The 22,557-nt window shown below is 43.3% G+C and overlaps 1 protein-coding gene across 1 annotated transcript in view; it reads right to left on the bottom strand.

Annotated features, from left to right (window-relative positions):
• The window catches only part of LOC120527469 (zeta-sarcoglycan), a 1,186,696-nt gene that overhangs the window by 260,392 nt on the left and 903,747 nt on the right, over nt 1–22,557 (bottom strand). The window contains exon 4 of the mRNA XM_039750908.1: nt 728–815. Coding sequence (XP_039606842.1) covers nt 728–815 — 88 coding nt within the window. The remainder of the gene's footprint in view (nt 1–727; nt 816–22,557) is intronic.

Below are 22,557 nucleotides of genomic sequence, written 5' to 3' on the forward strand. Positions count from 1 at the left end.
AAAAAAAATACAGGTCAAATATTGCACACATATATTTGGTTGGCTTAAATATTTCTTATTATCACAAAAGCTTCTTAAATCTAAATTAATCCCAAAGGTGTCAGTTTCTCTGTCAAATAAGAGACAAAGCTGGAAGGTGTGAAATGCTGGGGTCTTACTATATCAGGAACCCCATAATTAACCCTTTGGACCCCCAGAATAAGCTGAATATACAAAATTTTTCTGCTCCCCGAGAATAAATTTTCAGAACATGTTATGTTGTTATGAATCACTCCCTACTGGGTTTGCAAGGAAGTATTTCAGCAACGAGCAGGTTACTGGACAACACATTATGATTTACTGGTAGCAGACCATCTGGCAGGTAAGGAAAGGTTGAGAGAAAAGAGACTTTCAGAGATTAAGCATAACGTTAGCCTTTTGCAGCCATTAGGGTTTGCTGTAGTCTGAGAAGTGCTGAAAAGTATGATGGTGGAGAGCAGAAACTGAAGGAGATTGTAGTACTGTGATCCTGACCTTGTTCCAATTTAAGGTAAACATTGCTTTACCTTCAAAATAATGTGCTCTAAGGGCTGTTAACTAACCAGAAAAACATTGTTTATCTGTGATAGGACAGTAAATTGCTTAATGACACGTAATTACTTTAATTTGTTTTTTTGGATTGTTAAATATGTCACACAGCATTAGAGCAGCACTTTACATTCCCAATGTATGAAACAAATTCACTTACCAACAGTAAGTTGTCCTGTAAGCTGACCAAGTTCATTCCTGGCATTCACAGTCACGTTTCTGTCAGACTGCAGTATCAGTGGACTGTCCTAATAAATAAATAAATAAATATGTTATATCAAATTGGCAACATATAAACAGTAGTAAAGGATCAGTTAGATATAAAATAACCCATGAGGTTTCACTCTTTGCATTTGTGTAATAACCATTTAGATGGTCACTTCTTCATTCTGGCATTAGCTGATCTTTGCTCTCTCAAAATTTCACCCACATTACAAAGTCTACAAGCTGAATTTTCATCTACAGGTACATTTGAAACTGAGCGTTAGAGACAGAGACAATATTATAAGCTTGCTCCTCAACTTTTAATACTTTACCTGAGAAGATACAAGATAAGGTCCCATGACGCACTCCACTTGTAGTTTGGAAATGGAAAATGTACGGTGAAATAAAAGAGAGAGCATGTTTCTTTTCCCACCAGAATATTTAATTTGGAAAAAAATAATTTATTAATAAAATATTCAACAAGGATTTCTTAGACTTAAAGACAATGCACATATATGCCGTACCAAAATTAATGTATGTTACCCGCCTCAGGCCTAAGGGAACTTGGGCCAGGTACAAACCATTCTTGCTACACAGTGTAGCTGTAACAGTAAGAGACTGAAAGTATAAAGAAGCAGACAGCAGTTAGGGATCTTTGACCATACTTGATTTTATTTTGATTAGTCTAGAAATATAACTGCTTCAGTCTCCATCTAGATCAACATTGCTTAAACGAAGGTACATATCAATTTCATTTAATTAACAATAGCTTATTGTGATGGTGTGGGTCGGCTCCTTGCTCCCTCTTCCATAACGGGAGCCTCTTGAACCTGACACAATCGATAAAGTAACCAGATGAGTGTGGCAGATGAGGACAAAACACACCAAGCATGGGGATAATGAAAACAGCATATGCTTTTATTAAAAAAAAAAAATGGCGTCCACAAAGTACAGTGTTCCAAAGAGTCAATAAATAAATAATCCATAAAAAAGTGTTCTTGTGGAGGTTAAAATCAATAAACAGATAAATTTATTAAAAATGAGGTTAAAACAACGCAGTGCTAGAAACTCATTTAAAATCAGCAAGCCTCGGTGCCTTCCTTTAAAACAGAGCCCAGAGACATGTTGAGCAGCCAGTGCAGATACCCATCTCTTCTGGCCCGTCTCCCCGGTGGCAATCCCTCTGTGTCAGCAGGCAACCAACAAGCCCTGCTTCGCCCAAACCACTGCCAATCGAGGATCCACCCGGCGCAAGCGCTCTGCACTTCCACCGCTGCCAATGGCCCCCCTAAGCATGATGGTTGCTCCTGCTCCGAAAATGCTCAACAGGAGCAACCCACGGCCCCCTGCTGAGTAATGATCACTCACTCCTCCTTGGGGCTCTATTCCCGTCCACCAGCTTCCACTCTGCTCACCGGCTTGTTTTTTCTCCTGCCTACTTCTCCCGTCCTTTAACCTCCCTTCTCTCTTCTTGTCTCTTTTCCTTCCTTTTTTTTTTTGATCTTGCGCTCCCCTCTATAGGCTGTGGAGCTGTTGCAGGTGCGATCCCCTGATTGCTGCCCTGGGCTGATAATAAGACAATTAGACTGCCTGCACATGCCGGCAAGGCAACACACATATGGCTGACTGCTTCGCACCAGCTCAGAGACTGGCCATCGTCGGGGTGACCACTCGCACCTGTTTATTTTGAAAGTGTACTTTTTCACTTTAGTGAAAGGACCCTGACAACTTAAGTTCAAAGGTATAAGCTACATATTTGTTTTGTCCTATGAAAATTTCAGAAGCAGAATGGAATTGTCAAACATGCTGTTTACACATCATGAAGGCTACTCTTGCTCTGTCCTTTTTTACTAAGTAGTACTGCATTATTTCACTTTTCACAAGAGGAATTTCTTTAGTTTCATAGCTATGCATGGTTCCATTGGCAAGTGACACATTTCACTTAACTTGCTCATTTGAGCTGTATTTAAAACACTGCAATGGTGTACCTCTACTTACACTTGATTTATTTACCTCTTTACTTATTTACCTATTTTCAATGACTTACATATATTTATATTCTAAGATGCTAGGCGTTACTGTTGTCCCTTTCAACCGAACAGACAGACACACTGAACACAGGGTAAAATCACCAAGAATGTATTTAATTATTCTTCTTGTTTTTATAGTGCCCAAAAGCACCCCCACCACCATAAACAGGCAAAACCAATAATAATAAAAACAATAAATCCACTCAAATCTCTCCACCACCTCTCCCAGCAAGCTCTGTCCTACTTCTCCCGACTCCGGCTTGCTTGCTGGGTCTCCAGCAGCCCTTTATATATTCCTTGACCCAGATGTGCTTCTCTTCTTCCATTCACGTGACTTGCCAGCACTTCCAGGTCAGATGGAGAACTTGCTTTTTCTTCAGCACGAAAGTACTTCGGGGCTCCTGTCCTTGTGACTTTGGACTACTACTGGGCTATGGATGAGGTTTGGCTCCTGCAGTCCTCTCACAGGTCCTCCTGGCGGCACCCATGGTACCCAACAGGGCTGACAAACCAAACTCCAAGTCCCTGGCTGCCATGCAGGAATCCGAGGCACCGCTACACTTCAGGGGAGCTGCCATCTAGCATTTTGAGGGAGGCAGTGTGATGGAAAAGCTGCCTTCCCCCATCCTTCCATCTCAGGGGCGTCTCGGCTGGGATGAGCTGCAGGCCATCTGCCACAATATATATATATACTTATTTGTTACTTGTTTACCCAAAATCTAAATGTCATTTGGGTGCGTTTATGCTTCCTGTGATTTTGACCTTTCCCCAGAATAGAATATTTCAGTTGGTCTTTTCCCCAGATTCTGATTACTTATGTGCTGACTATTGCCTATCCCTGACCAAATGCCATTTTACTTTAAGATAGAGTTTTTTTTACTTTAAGTAATTGCTCTGTCTGTTATATCACACTCCACTTACTTTGTGTCTCACTGGGTTTTTGCCTATCTCTAAATCTTGAGGTTCACTCATTAACTGAGACTCAAACAATGATCTTAGGTTTCTTACTAAAGTAACTGCAGGTGCCTAGAAATGATTCAATGATTGTTTGAATGTTGTTTTTACAATAGGATTGAACTAATAAGATTAAACTGCTTAAATCTGAAATGCAGGGATAAAAAGTACATTTGTTTGCTTTATATCAGCTGATTTTGGCCATTTTTATAGTCCATCATGGGTCAAAGATGAGAACTGAACCAGTAATCTTTGTATTGATAGCCTAATGTTTACAATTACTAGAAATACTTTTTAAACAAGTCTCTATCGAAAAACAAAGAGGTAAAACACCTTTAAAGAACCAAAAGCAAATCTAATAATAATACAAAGTGCATAGTTGGATAAAACATTTAAAATACAAAGACAAAACAAAAATATAATTCATAACACAATATGACAAATTATATTTAAATAAACATAAAATAAACTTGAGCCATGCTGTATCATAACAGTCTTCCATTATTTCACAGCAGTTTCTGTCAGGTAGCAGCTTCAAATAGTGTGTGACACACACAAAAAGTGCCACAGACACAGAAACCCACACTCGCTTCATCATAAATGCACTTGACTCTAGATGAGCTGTGAAGTCAGGGCTGCTATCAAAGCACACAGACACTGACAGACATAATCTAGACAAAGCCTGATCTATCTAATCAGCTAAAAGATTAGAACTCATAAGTATTTAAAAGATCGTCTGCAGAAATAACACTTCCTTAAAGAAATTCTTTGGACAAAAATTAAGAAGTGAAGACATATCTTATAAGTTTGTGTCCTCTATATCACAATCAGGTAACTAAGCTAAGGTAGCTTAGATTTATGGTTTGTGCTGTTCATTTTTTTATCTTGTGTCAGTTTACTATGCTTTCATCTTTCTTCTGTTAGAATGCTATATTATACAATTAACATGAACCTAATGAAAGGGACCAATTTCTTTTCATAGCTTTTGTAGAATACAATCCAGGGAGCAATTTAAATAATTTGCAAGTCAATGTAATCAATGGTCTGGCAGGAAGCAGATATGGGCAATAAAATCTATAGTGAAGTAGATTGGTAGGGTCTGTTCTATATCTGCAGTGTATAGATGCTGTCAATCAATTAATTTCTTTTTATACAGGTAGCAAACTCCAAGAATGGATTAAGCAAAGATTTCATGATGATAGACTGAATTGCCTAGAAGAATATTACATCATATAAACATACCTCACAATCAAGACACACAACCAATATAGTACACATCAGCTTTCACATGGCATATCATACTTGCCAAGGTTTAAAAATAATATTGAAAGATGTTGCTGCTAGAAATGTAAGTGGCTCCCTAATTATTCTTTCCTTGTAATAATGTTCACCAAGTGATGGACAGCTGCAGAGGACTCTCATAAAGGAGTGAACTGGTGAGTCGGTTATTTTATAAAAAGCTGTATTTAGTCTGCTGCCATCCTACACAGACCAGAGATAATTATTTGAGCTCTTTTCGATATTAAGCTTCCTCAGAGTCTCATCTTATTACAAGTAGATTTTAATATTTTTAGTAAAAACTACTTACTTAAAGTAACCTCTTGCACATGTATTGCTGTTTAATAATTAGAAAGCTTTGGATCTTACAGATATCTTTATTCAATAATCTGTCATTCTGTAAATCAGTAAACCATTTTTGTTGGTTTTGTGGTTATTATGGCTATTCTAATTCATTTACATACTCATTTTAGTTTTTAATATGTAATTTGCATGTCAAGTTACCAACAATAGATAAGGCACAAGTCTATTACATAAGGCCCACTCACATTCATATAGGGTTCAATTATGACCCTCCAATTAACCTAATACTTGGATTTTGGGGATGTGGAAGGAATACTCATGAAAGTTAGGTCAGGTCAGGTCAGGGTGGGGAACATGCATTGGTATAGTGTGTTGCTGCTCTCACCACACAACGAAATGGCTTGAGATCCTGGTTGGCAATCCCCCTGGTACACACACCGACCAGTCCCACCCTCTGAAAATGACCATCTATCTGCCACATTCAGCTGCTACCTGGGCATCCAAATGGCTTGGTCCAGCCACTCAGGTCCTCAACAATGAGTACCCTGCAAGCCAGATCACCCTTGGGGAATTGCACCACATGGCCATAGTACCATAACTTATGCTCCTTCACAATGCTGGTAATGTGCCTCATTTGGGACTCTGTGAGCAACTGTTCATTCAACACAAAGTTAAACCAAAGGATTCTCCAAAGAGACACAGTACCAAATGAGTCCAGTCTTAGTCTCAGGTCACTGGATAGCGTCCATGTTTCAGAACCATATAGCAAGACAGGAAGCACCAGGACTCTAAAGACTTGGTCCTTCATCCATTTTGCACAGTCTGAAGAAATAAAGACATTAAAAACTGATTAAGAGTTGGGGAACCGTCCCTGTATAGTGTACAGTATTCAGGCAGTGAAAACAACACTGAGATGCCATTCAGATGCATAGAAATTACACATGAGACAATCAACAGTTGGCAGAGGGAAAGTTTTATGGAGTTGGAACTGAAAATGATACAGATGAAGGGGAAATTGAAGATGATGTGAATGGAGTAGAACAGAGGTGATGTCATTGAAAGTAGCCGGATGTGAGGACATCAGTGTGAGTCGGAAAATTAAGTCATCAGGGAGGCTGAAGTAGAATTACGGTGGACTTTGTTATTGGTAGGTCTTCTTTAGCTATTTTTGGATTTTGAAGACTCATTTGTTCTGGAGAAAAGGAGAGAGAGGCATTAAAATGCTGTCCTGTGCCTCTATTCCGCGTCTTTTTGTGGTATTTCGGGCCCGTTGGTTGCCCCCTAATCATGCGTGAGTGACAATAGATACCGGAAGCCCTTTCCAGTGACTTCATGACCTCCCATGCTCTCCCAATCCATCTACTGACTTCATAAGAAGAGTCACCAGAGATATGAATGTCACTGCAAGGTCAATACTCTCTCAGCAGACAGACACCCTGCTGATGGCTGTGCCCAAGAGTTCATTAAAGGCATGGATCTTGGTTTTTATCCAGTCAAGATCAGTGAATCTTTCTTCGCCAGCAGATGTCCCACAGCCACTGGACTCCACGACCTTGCCCAACACCCAGTCAATGCAAGCATTGCACAGAGTAGAAGCAAGAAAACATGCCTGATGCACTCCAGAATCAACTGGGAAAAATGTTGAGGTTCTGCCTCCACTCTGCACAGCACTCATAGTGTCAGTGTATATACTCATGAAGGCATGTTAATAAAAGCAAAGTTACCTCCTCCATGAAATTTCTGCGCTTAAAAGACACTTGAAATGGATTTACATTGCCTGTAGAAAAACAGGGAGAAAAGAATATCCCTCCACAGACCACCAACACACAGATACTTTGGCGACTTGAAGTTAGAGAAGGAATGTCAACCACCAGGCATCTTAGTTTGGACCAACCACATCAGCTCTGGCCACTTGGCAATACTTAGAGAGTTCAAGAAGGACCAAAACAGGAAGACTTCCAAAAGTTAGTGTGTCAGAAAATTTCCATCAGTTCAGATCATATTTCAAAGCAATCCTAACTTCTTACGAGAAATATTTAATTTTAAAAATATTAGTAGTTAGAGAGAAGTCCAAAAGTAGAATTATATGTGGTAAAATAGAGATATCGATGGACACAATGGACAACAGAAAGTTAGTAATTGCAGACCAGAATTCCAAAAACATGTAAAGAAAGGTGCCAGGTAATAAATTATGTATATAGTTGAAAATATGCTTTTATTTAAACTAAAAAAATGACTGTATAATGCCCTACTCGAACAGAAGTATCTGAAGTTAATCACTGGAAATAACTGTTAGAAGCTGGTATTGGCTGTTATAATTATGATTATTATTAACATTAGAATCATGCTGGCATTAGCCATTTTGAAATAAATAATGAATACAGACAGACGTGTGACTTAATATATGAAACTGTCATTTGAAGAGTATAAAAGTCTCAAAACAAGAACATAAACAAAAAAAAATAATGCTATTCTCAATTTTCCACTATTGCTAGTGCCTGTCTGTATTCCTTCAAACTGGCAATTTATACTGTATGCTATTTAGCTTTACGCATCCCATGTACTGTGTATCTATTGTTCCTGCCATCTCTTTATACAAAATGTATAATACTTGGGAAGGACATTTAAATTGTCCAGATTTAGATGTGGGCATAAAAGTATGTCTTCAGGAAGATCTTGCTTTAAACTTCACATAAGACTGAAATTTGGTTGTCATTAAAACTTTTTGGGATTCAGCTTCCTGATTATCAGTGTCATTCCCCAGAGATCACTTTTGGCCAAAAGTCATTTCTTTTGTAGAAAAAGACTGCATTTACTGCCAAATTACAGAACTGCCTCACATCTTAGAAATACTAAAGATTATGAGAAAACAGCACTAATTATCTGCACACTCTATATGCATGGGCTCACATGACAGATAAGCTTTAAAAGCAAAGACAGTTACTGTAAGATATAATAATGTGGTTTTCACACTTCATGCAAGGAAAGAAACAACAGAATGCTTTGAAAAGATCAAACAGGGACAATTTCATAACTAGGCTGCACTTTGATCAAGCAATAAAAAGCCAAAATACTGATTACATTTCTGAGATGGCAAATTCAGGAGCATGATGCAGAGCTGGTATAATACTGGGATCCCAAAGTAAAGTAATGTAGATTACTGAATTTTTAGCAAGCTCATACAACATCCTAAAACAATGAATATGGGTGTAGGTAAAGAGAAAGCAAAAGATGTAGGAGGAGTCCTATAAAAATGTGTTTCAATAATAAAATCTTTCCCAGTAGGGCACCAAAACAGTGGCTTATAGCATTGCACTTAAATGATTCTCTTCATAGTATAACAATAATTATTACATACATTTAGGTATATTAAGATATTCTGAAATATTTTACAACTTACATCTTAATAATTTATTTTGTAATCTTGTAATTTTTTTGTGGAAGTTTATGAAGCTTAACAGAAAAGACTCTACTTTTGTAGCAACCAGGAAACAGTGTTGTGCTTCAATTTTTGTGAACATTATTTCTGTTACAGGATCGGGGAGCCTGACCCTTTCTTAGCATCACTGGATTCCAACCAGCAGCAAACCCTCGGTGCGATGGTACGAATCTACATTTTCTTATGCAGGAATCAGTTCAGACTTCCTATTCAGAGCTGAGCAGAGTACTCATGTTTACACAAGGAGAATATGCAAACTGCACACATACAGGGACTGCTCCTGGTTTTCAACCCAAGTACTTAGTGCAGTAAGGCAACAGCGCTAACCAATGTGCCACCTAAATGTAATTTCTGTAATTTAATCAAGTAGTTAAAGGCCAAATCATTCCAAATGCTAAATTCATTGATCCCAGAAAATTTCAGTGCTTCACACAATGTAACCTTGTTATAAACACTACCAGTAAATCCATTTAGGTTCACAGACGCTAGAGTCAGTCTTGGTCCATCCATTGCATCCTTCATTCATGTGCATACACACACACACCCAGAATAATTTGCAATTTAATCCCAGAACTGGTAGCGAAGTGCTTATGAGGTTTTTGGGTATTTCGTTTTTCTGTTGTGGGGGAGATAGGGTTTACCCCTAAATATTAATATATCAAAATACTTTTCTTAGAAGATACCTACTCACCTAGTTGCAAAATCCTGCCCATTTCAGCATTTTAACTAAATGGGAAATGGTGTTTTTGTTTATGCATAAATGAGCGAGTAAATCAGTAAGTCAGTCAGTTAACTGTGTAATATATGTATATTGTGACACACGTGCACCTTAGGGACAGCTTAAACGCTCTGGTGGTGGTAATTCATTTCTGATCTGCAGGATGGCCTCATGTATGAAAAAAATTGTTACGTGCAAATGTTTCCACGCTCAAATTGCTTTGTATAAAACCTAAACTTGGCATAAAGCCACGCACATTTCCACGGTAGCTCATACTCTGGCGTACACAAGTTCTCCGCTCAGTTTTGCAAACTGGCGGTACCCAGCATCAAAGCAGTGTTACTGTTCCAGTGTGGTTAACCTTTCTTTTGTACATCAACATCCCCAACGCAACTTTATCATATACACTGAAACTAACTGCATATTGTTTATTAGTTCAAGGCATCTGATTGTAATTAACCTATAACAATATAATGGTCCACGGAATGGTCAAATTATTCTAAATACCATAGCTGCTTTAGTGTTGTTACTCTCACTGCACTTTGTTTTTCTTCTTTCAGCTGCTCCCATTAGGGGTTGCCACAGCAGATCATCTTTATCTATATTACTCTCACTGCACCACTCGGAGTAATTTTATCATTGTATCTGAGTGGGGAATCACAGCTCAGCAGCTGATTAGAAAGAGAATTATCGGGATACAGCATCAAGCACACGCTGCCTCAGCCATGCTGTCTATTGAACTGCTTTCATACAGCAAACGCTTTAGAGCCTTTCCTGTACGGACCTCATGGATAAGAAACAGTTTCATCCTAAGAGCTCTAAACGCACTCAATCAGTCCATCAAGTGCTCCTTATAGAACTGTTTGTACTTATTAGTACAATTACCTCACTGTAAACTTGCACTACAGTTATAATATTGCACAACCTGAGCCACTTTTTAAAGCGCGTATTTACATATGATGACAATATCATTTTTAAGATGAAATGCAGCAAAATATGTTTATTATATTATACAGACTAGCAAAATATCCGCGCTTCGTATCGCTGAAGTACTGCCTTAAAATTTTTATTAATAAGAAAATTAAACCTTTTTAAACTGAGGGAAAATATACCAATAATTATTTGTTAAGGATCTCTTTGTATACCACATTGTGAGTTCGGCCCTCCGGTTGTAATATCACCAAGCTGTGCGCTGAGCTTACTCTTGAGCATGCAACGTACAGTTGGCCATGTGAACAGTAATCTTGTTTCAAATCTTACAGCTTGGATTGCTGCTGTCATAATCAGTTTGAGTTTCATGGTTTGTTTCAATTATGACAGTATTTGCAGGAGTTGTGTTGAAGTGACATTCGGCATCTGTCAAGCATTGTAAGCATGCAACCGGTTTCATTGATAACTTCACATCCAGCTTTTGAGAGTTTAAACATTCATAAACATCAAAGTGTCCACTACTGAAATCGTCACCTGTGAGTCTAAGATGTTTAAGAGGCACTTGCAGTTGTCGAAAAAGTGTAAAATATTTGGCCATTTCGGTACACTTGAAAGCGACAACCGAACAATTCAGAGGCAGCCATCAACTAACATGCAGAACCATAGGTGAAGGGCTTAAGCATTTCACTCTTATAGTGCTCCTGTGTAGTATAATTATCTCCTGTACCATCATCAGTCCACACCTTGAACTTGTCCCAGTCAGTCAATACATAAGACACAATGTTCCTCCGGATATCAAGAGTGAGCCTGATATGGCCGTGCAATATGTAATACAGAGAATGGAAAAGGTAGGTGCCATCTCCGGGTATGGAAACCACTCGGTAAGTGACAGTTCTTTGATCGATGGTGATCACCTTGATAGACATGTTAATGGAGGTACGGTTGGAATGATAAAGGAAATGGGTACCTGAACAATGTAAAGTAAGTCTAAAATACCTAAACAATAACTATAATCCTAATAAACGAACAATAAAACAGCGGATAAGCCATGGATTAAATAAAAAGGCTGTAGTTATCAGCAGGGAGACATGAATCCTGTGGTGAAGCAAGGAAGGGAATGTAGAGACCGGAGCGACGGACGGCCTTATATACCCAACGCCGCCTCACACGGTGACCGAGCTGCAGGCTATGGACGTATATATGTACGTAAGTAGGATTCAGTTAGCATTGGGAACCCGCGTACCAAATTTCTTGAAGATGGGCCCATAAGTAACAAAGACCGTTGAAAAGTTCAATATGGCGGCTGACAGTGGCATCATACCACCGAAATAAGTACGTACATTGGTTTCGGTTAGCGCAGGGAAGCCGCCTACCAAATTTCATGAAGATGGGGCCATAAATAAGAAAGTTCAACATGGCGGACGTTGTCGACCATTATGACCATTACGCGTAGAATTTCGAAATGAAACCTGCTTAACTGTTGTAAGTAAGCTGTAAGGAATGAGCCTGCCAAATTTCAGCCTTCTACCTACACAGGAAGTTGGAGAATTAGTGACGTTAGAAAGTTCAATATGGCGGCTGACAGTGGCGTCATACCACCAAAATAAGTATGTACATTGGTTTTGGTTAGCACAGCGAAGCTGCCTACCAAATTTCGTGAAGATGGGGCCGTAAATAAGAAAGTTCAACATGGTGGATATTGTTGACCGTTATCGACTGTTATGACCGTTACGTGTAGAATTTCGAACTGAAACCTGCTTTACTTTTGTAAGTAAGCTGTAAGGAATAAGCCTGCCAAATTTCGGCCTTCTATCTACACGGAAAGTTGGAGAATTAGTGATGAGTGAGTGAGTGGTGAGTGAGTGAGTGAGTAAGTGAGTGAGTGAGTGAGTGAGTGAGTGAGTGAGTGAGTGAGTGAGTGAGTGAGTCAGTGAGGGCTTTGCCTTTTATTAGTATAGATAAAACTTTAACTTAATTTACATCATCTATATTGTTAATAAATAAACATTTGAGGACACGTCGCTGTGCTAGCGAGCAGCTAGCGTGCTGTTCACGGATTGTTTCGAGATTAAAATTGATATTTCGTGCTTTTTTCCCAGTGTGCCTATTTTTTTTCTCTGTACCCTAATAAGCTTTCATATGACATTCAGACGGTGGGCTACAACTTGCCTTTCCACAGCGACTTTGATATCTGATAACTTCTTTTTTATTTTGTGCACTGTGCGACTTTGTTAACTTGAGCTTTAGAGTTTCTTCGACACTCTATGTCACTCGATCAGCTTCCTTTTGTTGTTTATACCACTGTTTAAACCAACAAATAATACATTTTTCCTTGCCTTCACTTGGTATTCGATGAAATTCTTCTATTTCCCCCCATGCTTTTGCCATTGTCTTTTCACAGAAAGCTGAGCTTAAGGGCTATCTATATTGATTTGCATATTTAAAGAGGCGTAATTCTGGGAGGATTTGGGGCGGGACAGCAGGCACGTGCACGTGCGTTACTTTTTACACTGACCAGGATTTATGGAGCAGAAGAACGTGGAAGTTGGTTAACGCACAGAACGCATCTGGATTTTTTCGTGCATAAGCATATTTCCATTTTTGTGCTTACGTCATGTTATAGTGTGAATTCTACGCATAGCGTTATGCAGGCCCAGATGGCTAACACCCTTATCACCTCTGAGACCACTTTCAGTGTCCGTTCACATGGACCCACCTCTTCCTGCTTGCCCAGTATTTATCTGGAAAAGTTGCCATCTTGGGGCAGTAACTCTTAAGACTTGCATCTGTGAAGATGTTTTCTTTGTTCCTTAATGCATTTATAACTTGCATTATTAAATATACTGTATATGCTCATGTATAAGTCGGGTCTTGAAACATGAAAAGTCAATCATAAAATCAGACCCTGACTTATACGCCCATTCAAAAATGCGACACATTTTTTTTTTTAATCTTCTTGCCTCCTCCAATCTTGCATCAGTTTCTCAGACACATCGAATTGTTCTGCAGCAGCACGTTTCAGATCGAATTGACGCGCACTACATTGAGCCCGCGTGCTATTGAGGTTTCGCCTGCGTGCCTCAATAAGTCTCCCTCCCCTCGCTGTTACTTTTTTACCGTTCATCTAATGATTACACTGAGTATGGCTTTACTAAAACAATCATTGATGGTGAATAAAGTATCTATTATTCATAAAGCTTCAATTGGTGATCTGTCTTTCTGCGTTAACCACATATTTTTTCATACGTCTCAAACCAAGGGGATGCGAGGGTAAAATGAATCGGGAAGCGCTGATATATATACTCAGCAAAAAAAGAAACGTCCCTTTTTCAGGACTGTGTATTTCAACAATAATGTTTTAAAAATCCAAATAACTTTACAGATCTTCATTGTAAAGGGTTTAAACAATGTTTTCCATGCATGTTCAATTAACCATAATCAATTAATTAACATGCACCTGTGGAATGGTCGTTAAGACCTTAACAGCTTACAGAAAGTAGGCATTTAAGGTCACAGTTCTAAAAACGCAGGACACTAAAGAGACTTGTCTACCAACTGTGAAAAAAACCCAAAGAAAGATGCCCAGGGTCCCTGCTCATCTGCGTGAACGTGCATTAGGCATGCTGCAGGGAGGCATGAGGACTGCTGATGTGGCTAGGGCAATAAATTGCCATGTCCGCACTGTGAGACGCCTAAGACAGCGCTACAGGGAGACAGGAAGGACAGCTGATCATCCTCGCAGTGGAAGAGCCCGGATCTCAATCCCATTGAGCACATCTGGGACCTGTTGGATCGCAGGGTGAGGGCTAGGGCCATTCCCCCCAGAAATGTCCAGGAACTTGCAGGTGCCTTGGTGGAAGAGTGGGGTAACATCTCACAGCAAGAACTGACAAATCTGGTCCAGTCCATGAGGAGGAGATGCACTGCAGTACTTCAAGCAGCTTGTGGCCACACCAGATACTGACTGGTACTTTTGATTTTGAGCCTCCCTTCATTCAGGGACACATTGTGAAACATTTTTAGTTTATGTCCTATGGTGTTGACTCTTTTACTGTTGATACAAATATTTAGACATTAAGTTTACTGAAAGTAAAAACAGTTGAAAGTCAGAGGACGTTTCTTTTTTTGCTGAGTATATGTATGTGTGTGTATATATATATTGAAATAGTTTTACTGTGAAATGATGCAGAGTATGCAACATGTGTTTCGCCCTAATTTTGGGGTCATCAGGCATACATACTCAGTGCACCCCGTCTCGGGAATCGAACCTCGGACGTCGGCGCTAGAGGCAAAACCTCTTCCATTGCGCCATGGCGTATGGTTTGTCTATTTGAGAGTATGTAGATCGGGGTATATATATATATATATATATATATATATATATATATATATATATATATATATATATATATATATATATATATATATATATATATATATATATATATATATATATATATATACTATACGCAGCTGAGAAGTAGTGTGTTAAAGAAGTTATGAAAAAGAAAAGGGAACATTTTAAAAATAACGTAACATGATTGTCAATATACAGTAATTGTTTTGTGAGTGTTATGAGTGTTGCTGTCATCAAGGATTTTATTATCATTATTTCTTTCAATCAGGTTCGTATTTGTTGGATGTGTTGTGTTCAAGTTACATTCCGTGTTTGTCAATCATAGTAAAGATAAGAGGTTTCATTCATCGATTCATTTCTTACTGCATCAATAAACAGCTCGTCTTTCTCTTTATCTGCGACGTGACACACTGCATGCATGGGTTTTTTATTACACTGTCTTCCTTTAGCGGGACATTGAATTTTTTCAACGTGTGCTTTGTTTCCACAGTAGCTGCACTTATGAATTTGCTTGTATGTGTCACACACTTCATATTTTTTTGCTGCCTTCTCAATTGTGTAATTCGGGTTTTGTTCAGCACTCTTTGGAACTGCTTTTTGTCTGTGCACTGCGTCAGTTCACGTGAGCCGCTCAGTGTACATGCATCGAAGGTTCCCAGCTGTACTGGTGCCATCTCGTGCGATGTCCATGGCTGTATTTAATGTTAGCTAAGACCCGGCACTTAAAAGTTTGTCTCACAGTTTCGCTGAGTTTGTGCCAAACACCACCCTGACCATCTCATCTTCGTCTGCATAAGCACAGTCCTTCACCCGTGAATATTTAGCGGCAGTGTTTCTATTGGATTGCCGCTGACAGACAGCCTTATATGGGCAGGCACTAAATTACATGGGAGAAGTAACTCCGCCTCCCACGGCCATCGAACAGACGTCTATTATAGTATATGGACGAAAAAATAGGTTCTAGTTATGACCATTACGCGTAGAATTTCGAAATGAAACCTGCCCAACTTTTGTAAGTAAGCTGTAAGGAATGAGCCTGCCAAATTTCAGCGGGAAGTTGGAGAATTAGTGATGAGTCAGTGAGTGAGTCAGTCAGTCAGTGAGGTAGTGAGTCAGTGAGGGCTTTGCCTTTAATTAGTATATATATATATATATATATATATATATATATATATACTAATAAAAGGTAAAGCCCTCACTGAGTGACTGACTCACTCACTCACTCATCACTAATTCTCCAACTTCCCGGGTAGGTAGAAGGCTGAAATTTGGCAGGCTCATTCCTTACAGCTTACGTACAAAAGTTGGGCAGGTTTCATTTCGAAATTATACGCGTAATGGTCATAACTGGAACGTCTTTTCGTCCATATACTGTAATAGACTGCAATTCAATAGCCGTGGGAGGCGGAGTTTCGTATTAAAGCATTTAACCAATCACATTTCAGCCATCATTTTTTGCCAAGCAGAGAGGCTTTCACAATCCATTGTGCAGGCACTCTAACACAGAATAAATGTCGATTAACCTGTTGCTTCAACCAATCAGATTTTGAGTTGGTGTCAGTAGGGCCCTCTGGCAGCCGTACGGCAACATCACCGTATTCAGACTCATTGATTGGGTAGAAGCCGATATGAGGAACTCTACGAGGTCACTAAATGCACCGCAAGCACTTCGAGTGAAAGATCGTCGCGCACACTACGCCCAACTCCATGGCAGGATTCTGGACAATATTATTTGCCAGACACAGACCAGATTTCAGGACCATGAAAACCTGATGTTTGTCACGCTCCTCGAGCCCCAGAACTTTCGGGAATGCAAGAAAAATTTCACACATGCAGCCTTTTCCAGTTTAACACAAGAGCCACGGAGTGCTTTTTGATCTGTCTCGGCTAAAAACAGAACTGACTGTAATGTATGCCATGGATGATTTTGCAGGAAAATCTCCCACTGATCTCCTTGACTTCCTTCATCAGAAAAATCAGAATGAGAGCATGGGGCAGCTGGTATATTTGGCGGTGAGCATTCCCGTGTACACTGCTTCTGTCGAGCGGACATTTTCAGCCATAAAGCAAATTCAAACTTATGCCAGAAATACCAAAGGGCGGGTTCGCCTTTGAAAATTAGCTTCGATGGCGATAGAAAGGGACATTTTGATGGAACTGAAGCGCACGGATAATCTGTACAACAGAGTAATTGAACTGTTTTTGAGGAAAGAGAGGAGGATGAATTTTGTTTACAAATAATCCGAATTTTTGGTAAGTAAGATGTTGCGATTTTCCTAAATAATATTGCAAGTTTATGATGTTTTTTATGTGTGTCGCGGCTGTGGCTTATATATATATATATATATATATATATATATATATATATATATATATATATATATATATATATATATATATATTGTCACGCACGTGAGTAGGAGGCATGGATTGATTCGACAGCACCTGGGAAACCACTCGCCGCCAGGGAATGGTGGGGTATTAACTTTCTCCCTCTGCTTCCTCATAGGAAAAAAGACCGTCCTGCACCATAGGCATGGATGACCGCAGTGCGATACTTCCGCCCTTCCTCCGCCATCTTGCCCTGCGTCATCCTTCCCATCCTCCCTTGCGGTCCTTCCCGACATTCCTCCACTTCCGGCTCCTCCCCAATAAAATGGCGCGGCGCCAGGAGTCGGCGTCGCGCATATGAACTGTTTGTTTATATTTTGACCTGTTTTTGTTTGCAAATTGCAATATACGGGCCGGAAAACCCCAACCCTTGCTACTGTCTCTCTCGGTCTTTACAAGTGGCGTAGCCGGCAGGATACAGAGATCCCGGAATGACGGAGGGACAGGACCTGAACACCGTGCTGCAGGGAATGAACGCCCAGCTCCAGGCCCTGCAGCAAGCGCAAGCCGCTACCAACCGGGAGCTGGAGGCCACGAGGCCAGGTTAGTGGAAGCCCAACGGGCGAGACCAGACCCGCCCAGGCAGCCGCCCTCCTATGGTGCCGATGGGGCCTTCGAGGACGTCGATGCCTACCTGGGCATGTTTGAGAGGACGGCCACCCGAACGAAAGTGGCAGCGGTCAGAAAGTGGGCGTCCATCTTGGCGCCATACCTAAAGGACCAGCGCTGGGCCTATTATGACCTCCCTGAGGAGGAGGCCGCTAATTACGACCTCCTCAAGCCCGAAATATTGGCCCGCTACGGCATTAGCCCGGGCCAGCAGGCGGCCGAATGGCGGAACTGGGTCTTTGACCCCGAAAAGCCCGCTTCGCGCCCAGGCGTTGAGTTCTGGGGCAAGATGGGCGCTGGCTACGGCCAGAGAGCCCGGACGGGCGGAAGTCGTCGGCGGGTGGCCTGTGAAGGCCTGGTCAACGCAATGCCCAGTTCCCTCGCCCAGCAGGTCGGGGCACGCCTATCAAACATGTCGGGCCTCCTCGGCGTCCTGGAGCGTCAGTTGGCGGTCCTCCGACTTGGGGGTCAGAAAAGCCTGCTCGCTGGAACCGGCAGGGACGGGCGGCCACCCCGAGCCCCTCGACGCTGCAGAAGCGCCAGCCAGAGCCAAAGAGAGGCGGGTCCGCGCGCTGTTTCAAGTGTGGCGAGACCGCCACCTGCTGCCAAACTGCCCCCATCACACGCCCGGAGCCTATGGACTGCAGCTGGACATCAACGGAGAGGTATTGTACCCGCCGCATCCCTTGGCGAGTCGAATCACGGGAGTGGTGTTGCTAAATGGGCACGCCGTGGGGGCTTTATTTGATTCCGGCAGCAACATTACCATTGTTGCTCGCCGTTTCGTCTTACCGCAACAGTGGTTAAAGCAACATTTGTTGGTTACCTGTGTACATGGGGGGACTAGGTCATATCGTTCCGCTCACTGCTATCTTACCTGGAAGGGGGAACCAATCCAATGGCGGTCGCTGTGTTACCTGACCCCCTTCCCAGTGATCCTGGGACAAGACTGGTCTAAAAGAATCAGCGGTAAGCCATTCGCGCTCCGGGGCCTCGTTGGATCTTGTCATGAGGGGAAAAGGCAACCCTCCCGCGGCCTCCACGCCGTGCACAAGGGCAGGCCCTATATGGCTGGTGTCTCGGGGACCTTTCGTGGCTACGGACCTTGACCCGAAGATTCCGCGGAGAAGGGACTAGCCAGGAACTCTCCCGGGCCCAGGCCCCAAGACCCTCTCGGCCTGGACCATCAATTTCGGTCCACGCCGGCCTCCTTTAAGAGGGAGCAGTGGAATGATGACTCCCTGCGCTTTGCCCGGAACGCGATTGTTCTGCCTAACAGCTCGACAGCGGGACGGATCCACACCGGGAACCCTTCTTTGTCCTTGAAAATGATCTGTTGTACCGAAAGTGGCTACCCATGAGGCGAGGTGCGGAAGTTGTTGCTAATTCAGCGTACCTTCCGGCGGGAGATATGCGAGTTGGCACATGCTCACCTCCTAAGCCCACCTCGGGGCGAAAAACACTGGAGAGGATTAAGCTCCGCTTTTACTGGCCTGGGATCAATGAGGAGGTCCGGCGGTTCTGTCAATCCTGTCGAGTGCCAGACCCGCCAGATTCCTAGGAGGGACCGTGCTCCTCTAGTCCCTATTCCCCTCGTGGACATCCCTTTGAAAGGATAGGGGTCGATTTGGTGGGACCCTGGAGCCCTCAACCCGTGGCCACAAGTATATCCTAGTCATGGTGGACTATGCCACCCGGTACCCAGAGGCGGTTCCCCTGCGCCCGCTAATACTAAAAGCATCGCACGGGAACTGGTTAACTTGTTTTCCACGCGTGGGCATACCCAAGGAGGTCCTCACGGACCAGGGCGCCCTTCACTTCGGATACGTTCAAGGAGGTGGCCAAATTACTGCAGATAAAGCACCTGAAAGCGTCAGTCTATCACCCGCAAACTGGCGGGTTGGTTGAGCGATTTAACCAGACGCTTAAGCAGATGCTCCGCAAGGTAGTCAGCGGACGGCAGGAACTGGGACCAGCTCCTCCCGCTCGTGCTTTTGCCTACGGGAGGTACCCCAGGCCTCTACGGGCTTCTCCCCTTTTGAATTACTATACGGGCGACAACCCGGGGAATCCTCGACATCCTAAAAGAAGGCTGGGAGGCGAGGCTCTTCCCTCCTCTAATATTTTGAGTGCGTGGCGCAACTGCGCGACCGACTCACAAAGATCAGGCCCCTCCTAAAAGAGCACGTGACTCGTGCGCAAGCAGCGCAGGCCGGTGTTACAACCGCAACTCCGTCCTCAGGGAGTTCCGCCCGGGGACGAGTTATGGTGCTCGCCCGACCTCCCACTCGAAGCTGCTCGCTCACTGGCAAGGGCCTTACGAGGTTAAGGAGAGAAAGGACTGCGTCGACTATTTGGTAAAACAGCCCAACGTCGACCGAGTGAGAGGATCTATCATGTCAACCTGTTAAAGCCCTGAGAGATAGAGAGGAGCTTCCCAGCTCCGTAGGTCACTCTCCCTTTCACAAGCACAACTGCCCTTAACCTCGGCGAAGAGCTGACCCCAAGCAGCGGCAGGAGTTAGCCCAAACACTCCGAGCCATCCCGAGGTAGTGGCGAGTCACCCGGCGGACGCGCTGATTGAGCACGATATAGTCACGGAGCCGGGGTAATCGTCCGGGAGAGGCCCTACCGACTCCGGAGGCAAAGCAGCGCAGAGGTCGAACTGGAGGTGAAGCGTATGTTGGACATGGACATAATTGAAGAGAGCCATAGTCCCTGGTCCAGCCCTATTGTCCTCGTCTCCAAGCCAGGCGGCTCCTGGAGGTTCTGTAATGACTTTAGGCGTCTGAATCAGATCTCCAAGTTCGATGCCTACCCCATGCCCCGCATTGGCGACCTCCTTGGCGGCTGGAGTGCGGCTCGATATCTGACTACCCTTGACATGACAAAGGGTATTGGCAAATTCCTTTAACGGCATCCGCAAAGGAGAAAGCGGCCTTTAGCACCCCTAGCGGGCACTGGCAGTACAAGGTCCTCCCATTTGGGCTGCACGGGCCCGGCGACCTTCAGCGTCTGGTAGATAGAGTGCTGACGCCTCACCAGTCCTATAGCGCCGCCTACCTGGATGGCGTTGTCATCTATTCCGGCACCTGGGAGGAGCATCTACTGCAGGTCGCAGCTGTCCTCCGAACACTGGCTAAAGCCGGCCTCCGCATAAACCCCGGAAGTGTTTTTGGATTAAAGGAGGCCAAATATTTAGGCTACCTCGTGGGACAAGGACAGGTGCGGCCACAGAGCTCAAAGTGAAAGACATCTTAGAATGGCCCGTCCGAGTACCAAGAAACAGGTGCAGGCTTTCTTGGGGCTTGCGGGTTACTACCGCCGGTTTGTTCCCGTTTCTCGAAGAGCAGCACCCTTGACTGACCTGACAAAAAGGCTCCCCTATACGTGGTGTGGACCGACAAAGCAGAACAGCGTTCAGTGACCTAAAGAAGGCCCTAACGTCGGCACCTGTGTTACGGACGCCCGATTTTGGGCTCCGTTTATTCTCCAGACCGGCGCGGACACAGGCCTGGGTGCCGTGCTGAGCCAAAGCGTCGATGGTGTCGAGCACCCTGTGATGTACCTTAGCCGGAAACTGATGGACCGGGGGACCGGTACGCGGCAGTGGAGAGGGAGGCCTTGGCCATTAAGTGGGCAGTGACCCACCTCCGGTACTACCTGCTGGGTGCGAGTTCGCTCTGGTGACTGATCACGCTGCACTTCAGTGGATGTCCCTGCACAAAGAGTCGAATCCGCGGGTCACCAGGTGGTTCCTGGACTTACAGCCGTATAAGTTCACTGTCACTTATCGGGGGGCACCCTTCAGGCCAATGCCGATGCCCTCTCGTATTCACGACCTCTCGGTTAGGTCCGCCCGACCTGGCGGTCCTGGGCTAAGGGGGATCGTGTCACACGCGCAGTAGGAGGCAGCGAATTGATTCGACAGCACCTGGGAAACCACTCGCCGCCAGGGAATGGTGGGGTATTAACTTTCTCCCTCTGCTTCCTCATAGGAAAAAAGACCGTCCTGCACCATAGGCATGGATGACCGCAGTGCGATACTTCCGCCCTTCCTCCGCCATCTTGCCCTGGCGTCATCCTTCCCATCCTCCCTTGCGGTCCTTCCCGACATTCCTCCACTTCCGGCTCCTCCCCAATAAAATGGCGCGGCGCCAGGAGTCGGCGCGCGCATATGAACTGTTTTGTTTATAGTTTTGACCAGTTTTTGTTTGCAAATTGCAATATACGGGGCCGGAAAACCCCAACCCTTGCTACTGTCTCTCTCAGTTCTTCACAATATATACACCCCAATCTACATCCTGTCAAATAAACGAACCACATGCCGTGGCACAACACGAGAGGCTTCACCTCTAGTGCTGCCGTCCAAGGTTCGATTCCCGAAAGGGGGTGCAGTGAGTGTGTATGCCTGATGAGCCCAGAATTAGGGCGAAACACGTGCTGCGTACTGTTTGCATTATTTGACAGTAAAACTATTTAAATATATTCAATATATATATATCAGCACTTCCCGATTCATTTTACCCTCGCACCCACTTGGTTTGAAAAGAAGTATGAAAAAATATGAGGTTAATGCAGAAAAACAGATCACCAATTGAAGCTTTATGAATAATGGATACTTTATTCACCATCAATAATTGTTTTGGTAAAGCCATACTCAGTGTAATCCTACTTCCATTTTCTAATTTTTTCGCGACTAGCCATGATTAAAAGAACAGTAAAAAAGTAAGAGCGAAGCGAGGGTCACTTATTGAGGCAGGCAGGCGACAGCTCA

This window comes from Polypterus senegalus, chromosome 4 (assembly GCF_016835505.1).
Source record: "Polypterus senegalus isolate Bchr_013 chromosome 4, ASM1683550v1, whole genome shotgun sequence".
Lineage (NCBI taxonomy): Eukaryota > Metazoa > Chordata > Cladistia > Polypteriformes > Polypteridae > Polypterus > Polypterus senegalus.